General features: G+C 39.9%; 2 protein-coding genes across 3 annotated transcripts; both read left to right on the top strand.

Moving 5' to 3' along the window:
• Positions 1-107: 107 nt before the first annotated feature.
• On the top strand, positions 108-3903 carry LOC139658196 (EF-hand calcium-binding domain-containing protein 4A-like). The gene is made up of 9 exons (XM_071536261.1): positions 108-362; positions 449-560; positions 705-852; positions 1888-2034; positions 2180-2270; positions 2360-2455; positions 2541-2728; positions 2857-2928; positions 3190-3903. Exons 1-9 carry the CDS (start codon positions 108-110, stop codon positions 3341-3343), a joined length of 1263 nt encoding a protein of 420 aa, XP_071392362.1. The 3' UTR covers positions 3344-3903.
• Positions 3227-6946, top strand: LOC139658198 (EF-hand calcium-binding domain-containing protein 4B-like). 2 transcript variants are annotated; one of them, XM_071536264.1, is made up of 9 exons: positions 3227-3244; positions 4205-4284; positions 4402-4515; positions 4792-4918; positions 5036-5117; positions 5309-5423; positions 6041-6148; positions 6271-6347; positions 6664-6946. In XM_071536264.1, exons 3-9 carry the CDS (start codon positions 4441-4443, stop codon positions 6746-6748), a joined length of 669 nt encoding a protein of 222 aa, XP_071392365.1. In that variant the 5' UTR covers positions 3227-3244; positions 4205-4284; positions 4402-4440; the 3' UTR covers positions 6749-6946. The 2 variants fall into 2 exon arrangements, with proteins under 2 accessions (XP_071392365.1, XP_071392366.1); XM_071536265.1 differs by lacking the exon at positions 3227-3244 and having other exon boundaries at positions 4266-4284; positions 4797-4918.
• Positions 6947-7127: the final 181 nt, after the last annotated feature.

Below are 7127 nucleotides of genomic sequence, written 5' to 3'. Positions count from 1 at the left end.
AAATGACAGACTAAGGTTAGCCAATGTCAACAGGTACATAACCAATATTAAATGACATACACCTATACCTCAACTCCCCGCCCATATCTGTCTGCCTCTTTACAGTAATGTCTAAGTGGCTGAACGATGGTGAAGTGTTGGTGGGGCAAGGCAGTGGTGAGGCGCTACCAGTGAGCCCCAGACAGAGGGGCGTCCCGGCTGGGAGCCCCAGGCCGGGGCGAGGACGCGGCCTGCCGGCTTCACCCGGCACCAGGGAGGCAGCGCCGGGATCCCCACAGCCAGAAACCATGGGCAAGGCCAGGGAGCTGTTTGTGCTGTGTGACAAAGAGGGCAAGGGATTCATCACAAAGCGGGATATGCAGGTGAACAGATACTGTGGAAGATTAACACAATTTAGATTAATTATGAAGTCTTTAACTTTCCATCTTACTGATCTTCTTCTGGTTAGAGACTACAAGGGGAGTTGCCTCTGTCCCCTGAACAGTTGGAGACAGTGTTTGAGAGTCTTGACCGAGAGAGTAATGGATTCCTTACTCCTGTTGAGTTTAACACAGGACTTGGTGAGTGTAGGCCTTTTTTGAGTTATGCCATGATATCCTGTGTTTGCTAATGATTTGAGACTTTTGTTCACACAGACTTCCATGGAGACATGCTACTATTCATCTTGTCCAATCTCTCTGTGTGCCTCTGTGTCTGCGGTGCAGGGGGGCTGGTAGGGCTGGAGGAGACCACAGAGCAGAGTCCAGACGAGGCAGAGGAGGATAAGGACCAGGTAGACTGGACCCAGGACCCTGCCGCAATCAGATTTGTAAACATACTGATGGAGCTAGGCGCTGACAAACTCTTCAAAGAGTAAGACCACTGTCACAAGATCATTGCTATTAGGTGCATCCAGACAGACTGTACAGTTGCTTCTAAAATTTCCCCATTGACTTCTACAGTAGAATTTGACAGAGCAAACTCACCAAAAGCATACCAACTGTATGTTTACATAATGGCAGAATGGTGGCTATATTTTCTTAAAGTTTAATAATATTTATAATTAAACCACTGAGATTTAACATTTTAGGCATTTAGCTGACGCTTTTATCTAGAGCAACTTACAGTGTTTTCCTAAAATATATTTCGTTTTACATTTTCAAAAATAAAAAAAAAATGTCCATGTGTCACAATTGTTATTGCAATATTTGCTTATTCACTAGTAGCTGAAGGATAGTGAAGTGTTGTTGGGACATGTTAGAAAAATGATATATATATCTATCTATATAGATAGATATATATAGCTAGATCAGCTGGCAAAAGCTCAGAGGCAAAAGTGGTGTATGATATATATATATATATATATATATATATATATATATATATACACACCTATACCTACATACACCACTGTCAGAAAGATAAATACATATATATATATATATATATATATATATATCATACACCACTTTTGCCTCTGAGCAGTGTAACCCAGTTGAAAAAAGGGTACATTGCTTTGTCAAATTACATTTTTATGCTATTTTACTTTTATACTGTCACATAAATTAATATAGCCTAATTCCTATTCCACTTTGATACAATGAAATACTTTGTATGTATATCAGAGGAAAAAACTGTGTTTAAAAGAATTACTTGAGCAAACTATGCAATACTTTGAGCTGGATTTTTTCTTTTAAGGAACTTTATTTACTGCAGGTCACAATGAAGATGCTTGTTGAAACTGAAAGTGTTTATATCATTCATGATCAGTTCCCTTTTTCTGCTGTAAGTTAAAGTTGCGGTACTGTTAGGGGAAGATCCTCTGCCAATTTATCAGTTGTGTTGTGTCGTGTTTTGTCGTGTCGTGACGTGTTTTGTCGTGTTGTGCTGTGCTGTGCGGTGCTGTAGTCAGTGGGAGCTCTGTTCTCTGTGGTGCGAGCTCCAGAGAGACAGACCAGAGCTGGTGAGCGTCCTGGAGGATGTCCTGGTCCACGCTGTGTCCCATCTGCAGGACTCTCTCAGAGAGAGAGACAGTCTGGAACAGGCTCTGCGCAGGTTCCTACCAACTTGTCCTCCTCCCCTTGTCTTCTGCATGTGGAACACAACACATTCATATAGCTTCTGACCTGTGGGTCTAACTGTAAGTTCAGATTGTGTTAAGTTTACTTGTTTGACTCTACTTTGTTTTATTTTGTTTCAGACGGGAGAGTGAACATGAGCAGGTCGTTCGATCGATATATGAAGAAATGGAAAACCAAGTCACAGAGGAGAGAAATAAATGGCTGGCTCAGGTAGAGATAAAATATCTAATCCAAACTTTGTGCTGTTTTAGAATAGTTCTGATAAAAATGACATTTCATGTGATTGTTGTGAAATCAAGGACAGTATTAGACAATGGGACAGAGGGCAAAAACTGCAGGAGGAGCTGAAGATGCAGGAGCAAGAGCTGGAGTGTTCACTGACAAAACAGAGAGAGGTAGGCACCCAGATGGCATTCGTGTTATTTTTGAATAGTCCCATCATTCAGTGAATGAATCAAAAGGACTTATCTTTGTACCAAGCTGGAGAGCAGAATCCAGCTGCTGAGAGGTGAGCAGACAGACACCAAGGAGCAGAACCAGCAGCTGCAGAGCCTCAACCTGCAGTTACAGGAGCAGCTAGAGAGCAGCAGGGAGCAGCTGCAGACCGCCTTGGGCCAGCTCAACCTCATTCAGCTCAACACCGCCCAGGAACAAATGGCCAGACAGAGGTAAGTGGATAAAGAGAGAGATAGATGGCCGATTATCACACCGATTACATTAGAAACGTGTTACTGCAGACACTACCCCTCCCTGTGGTGTGATGGAAATTAAGAGTTTTATGTTTTCCTCACTTTAGAAACGTGATGAAGGTGTCTAGGAACATACAGAAAGAGAAGGATAGTCTGTTGAGACAGCTGGAGCTGTTGAGGTAAGTCTATACAGTAGATCTACAGAGGGTTCATATACTTTCAGCTTTATTTCAAAACTTCAAAAATCTTTATTAGGTCAAAGGAAAGAAAATCCCCTAAAATGACTTTCTGAATCAAAACATTGTACCCGAAAAGCAAGGAAAGTAATTCCAGCATGCATTATTCTCTATATGTCTTTATTCATTCACCACTGGCCACTCTACACATGCAGTCCAGTGTGGTGGTGGTTCTAAATGATGCTCTCTTTCTTTCCATCTCAGGGATATGAACAAAAGGCTGCGAGATGAGAAAGATGCCCACCACTCTCAGAAGAGGGTTAGTCATAGACACACTGTCCTTTCTCCTCTGCCGTTAACTTATTACCTCTATGGAGACCCTGGTACCCCATGGACACAGCAGATTTATCCAAGCTAAGCTAAGTCTTCGAATGGCTTCGTGCTTTCTTCCATCATCTGGACAATGATTATTTATATGGGCAGCTCTTATTGTTTGGTTATTGTTTGAAATTGTGATGATGTCTTTGCCACAGTTTTGGAGTTTTCTGTGTAAGCGTTACTGTTTTCAGTAGATGTGGTCAGAACAATTTTGTTGAAAAGACATTCATTCTCTCCTGTGTCAACTTAAAGGAAAGAGTGTTATATGTAGATGGTGTTATTTATATAGCTGAACGTTAGTGTGTCAGTATTGTAACAAATATAATGGCCTTTATTTATCACACTTCTCAAAGAAGGAGTGCTAATCTAGAATCTCTCACCAGATCCCCCTGACCGTCCCATACTCTTGTCTTGAGAAAACTGATAAATATGGCATTCTGTACTTATCAAATATTATTTTGTAAGAAAGCTGTCTAGTGTAGATATACTGTATATCATAGCTGATTTTTGGATTTGAGTCTCTGTTGATCAAGTTTTTTAGGTTTCTGAACAAAGAACACAATATTAATTCAAGGAAACTGTAATGATTATAACACAATGAACACCTGTTTATTTCTTGTAATTTTTCTTACATTACAATTTTTGTGTATTGTTGATCAATGATTATGATGTTAAACTATTTTGCAGCAGAATAAATGTCGCCATTGGACTGAGTTCTTTTTTTCATACATGTAAAACAAATCATTTTAACATGCATGAAACAATTAGTATTATTACAGAAGAGGATATTAATATCAATTTATGTTCCATGAAATCTGATCATAGCACATCCTATGTTGAAGACTATAAAGATCTTAATGCTACTCATTTCTTCTGCCTCACTCTCCTCAAAACCTTTTAGAGTCCTAATGTCAGAAAGACTTTGCAGAAGAAAGGGTCAGTCATAGGTAACTACTTACTGCAAGACAAGCCAATGAAAAGGTTTGTATGACCAATTACATTTGATGTTACATTTGCATATATGGTCTTTGCAATTATGCGGAGGGTTGCCCTAGAGGAAACAAACTAATGTTGTGTATTCATTGATTCTGAAGACAGCTGAGCTCGTCCATTGAGTTGGAGCAGGACACAGAAGAGATGTCAAATTCATCCAAGAGACGACAATCGTCAAGTAGAGTCAGGTGTGAAAATGTTGAACAGACTCAAATTCAGGTAGGGCAAATGCTGAATCTATAATCTATAAATACAAATACACACACTTCATAAAACTATATATCAATTTCATAACACAATCAGTTGCTGCAGCTAGCGAGGGTGAGAATGATGCAGATATTGGTCTGAGTTAATTTGTACCATGATGGAGCACAGATTTACATAAGTTCAATCTTGTCTCAGGCAAAAATGGTGTCAGTCCTAACAAGCAAAGGAAAAGAAAACACATTCAATTTAAATGAAATGTAAAGTTTAACCCCTATACCTGAATTTTAGAGCAGAATTGTCAGTCCTCAGCGAGTGTTGAAGGTGGTTTTCCTGGGTAACTCAGGAGTGGGTAAGAGCTCCTTCATCCAGCACTGCTGCTCCGGACACTTCTCCGGTACAATGACTGCTACTGTTGGTAAGCCCTTCTCTTGTTATGATCACGCCCCAGTGAACTTAATCATGCTAATTAATATGCTTTTCCAGGCATCTAAGTAAAGTATGATAAATGTCCAGTGGGCTCTGTTGCTTCTAGGTATAGATTACCAAATGAAGACTGTGACTCTGGGCTCCACCACCATCGTCCTGCAGCTGTGGGACACCGCAGGACAGGAGAGGTTGGACATGACACAACTTACTCCCATGTTCAATAGCAATCTGCTTTTTGCCTTTACATATACCACGCATCCTGAGTTATGAAGTTTCTGTCCATCTTGAAAGAGTATCCAGTCATTCCTACTCCCCGATTTTTGTTTTTATGGGTATTATTTGTTTCTTGTCCTTCTGTGTTCTCACTTATTCTCGTCAGATTTCGCAGCATCACCCAGCAGTACTACCGTAAGGCTGATGGCATCCTCACCATGTATGACATCACTCACTCCCCCTCCTTCACCGCTGTGAGAGGATGGATGGACGCTGTGCAGGTGAGCGGGTGGAGATGTCCGCAGATGATTTGACATGCAAACATGCAAAGCAATTTGTCCCATTTTGAATACACACACAGGTTGTGGGCAATAAAATGCACTAGGCACTTAGGCACTTATGGCATCTGAACAATAGCAATCTGTGTGTGTGTAGACACATTCCTGTGAACATAATAACTCAAGAACAATACATGATAGAAACTTCATATTTACACCACAGGTTCCCCCCTATACAGTAGATGATCTGATTAGATTTTGGACCATCTTGCCGCATAAATCTACATATTAATTATTATTTCTTGAAACTACTGTAACTGTACTGTAACTCCTTAATGCTTTCAGATATGAGATAAGAGTTCATAATAATACCACCCATGTGTTATGTGAAGACAAGTATGTTGACATAGAAATATGTGTTAATTATTAGCATTATTAGCTTAACTGGTTATATTTAATATATCATGGTGATTATGGTGGGACATTAGGCAGCTCAAGTTCCTCTTGTTTTCTGATGCTTTTATAGACGCTACAGCATCATTCTACACAGTTGGGGAGTATATTTTTTTCAGTTTTCATTGACGAGAATTGTAGTCTAACCTGTCGTGAGTCTGTCCCAGGAGAATAAGTGTGAAGGGACGGTGCTAATGCTGCTGGGGAACAAGCTGGACCTGGCAGACGGTCACAGCAGAAAAGTGTCAACAAAGGAGGGGCAGAGGCTAGCAGAGGTGAGGGGGGCATTTGAATATTCAAACCATTTTCTGAAGTGATTTGCTCATAATGTCACTGCTGAGAAAGGAACCATTTTTGCTGGGAATAAATGTGTTTTTTTACTTACTGTTTCCTACAGCAGCACCAGGCTGTGTTCTACGAGTGTAGTGCCAAGACGGGACATAACATGGAGGAGCTGATGACTCAGCTGGCAGGGTATGGCATCATATATGTTGCACTTCTTTACGCTATATGTCACTCATATCATCCATATCCCACAGAATATTTGGATCTGCAGTGTTGGCATTTTGTTATTATACTCTTCATTTCTCTTAATTTTTCACTGTAGCCAACATTGTCTCTCATATTATTTTTTTCATAAACCTGACAATAAGCAACGAATTGATAAAAATAAAAAAAGAAATGAAAAATGCAGTGGTGTTAATGGCAATATGAAACATTTTATTTAAAGATTTATTGATATACAAGATTTCTCCTGGACAGTGATATTATACTTTTCTTCTTATCTCAGGATGTTAGCTGCCCAACACGATCGACAATGTGAAGACTCACTTTTACTGACCGAGGATACTACCAAAACAAGCTGCTGTAGATAGACAGTAATGGACTGTCTTTTCAAAAGACTCATAAAACATTCCCAGGTGTCTTTGTCACGGTTCAGTGGAATTTTGTTTTCTTTGTTCGGACAGTTGAAGGGATTTATAGGGAATGGTTAAGGGGAGTCACAGGTGAATCCTACACCAACAAGGGCATGGTATCAAAGGCAGGGTCACACCTACTCTATCTTCATCTTTAGAAACAAACAGTGACATTTTTTTGTGAACAAGTTTACTGGGCTGTATGTTTAATGTTTGCCTATGTTGTTTTGTATATTGTTAATTGATCCAATAAAGGATATTTTTGGTAATTGTTCTGACTTCATCAGTCTTTTAAAAATGTCCTGAACCATTCCTTCTTAGCAACGTCATTGTTTTT

This window comes from Centroberyx affinis, unplaced genomic scaffold, assembly GCF_046629955.1.
Source record: "Centroberyx affinis isolate AG114_WGS23_722 - 3 ecotype Tasmania unplaced genomic scaffold, CSIRO-AGI_Caff_v1 ptg002853l_1, whole genome shotgun sequence".
Classification (NCBI taxonomy): domain Eukaryota; kingdom Metazoa; phylum Chordata; class Actinopteri; order Beryciformes; family Berycidae; genus Centroberyx; species Centroberyx affinis.
This window is presented reverse-complemented; position numbering and strand designations above follow the sequence as displayed.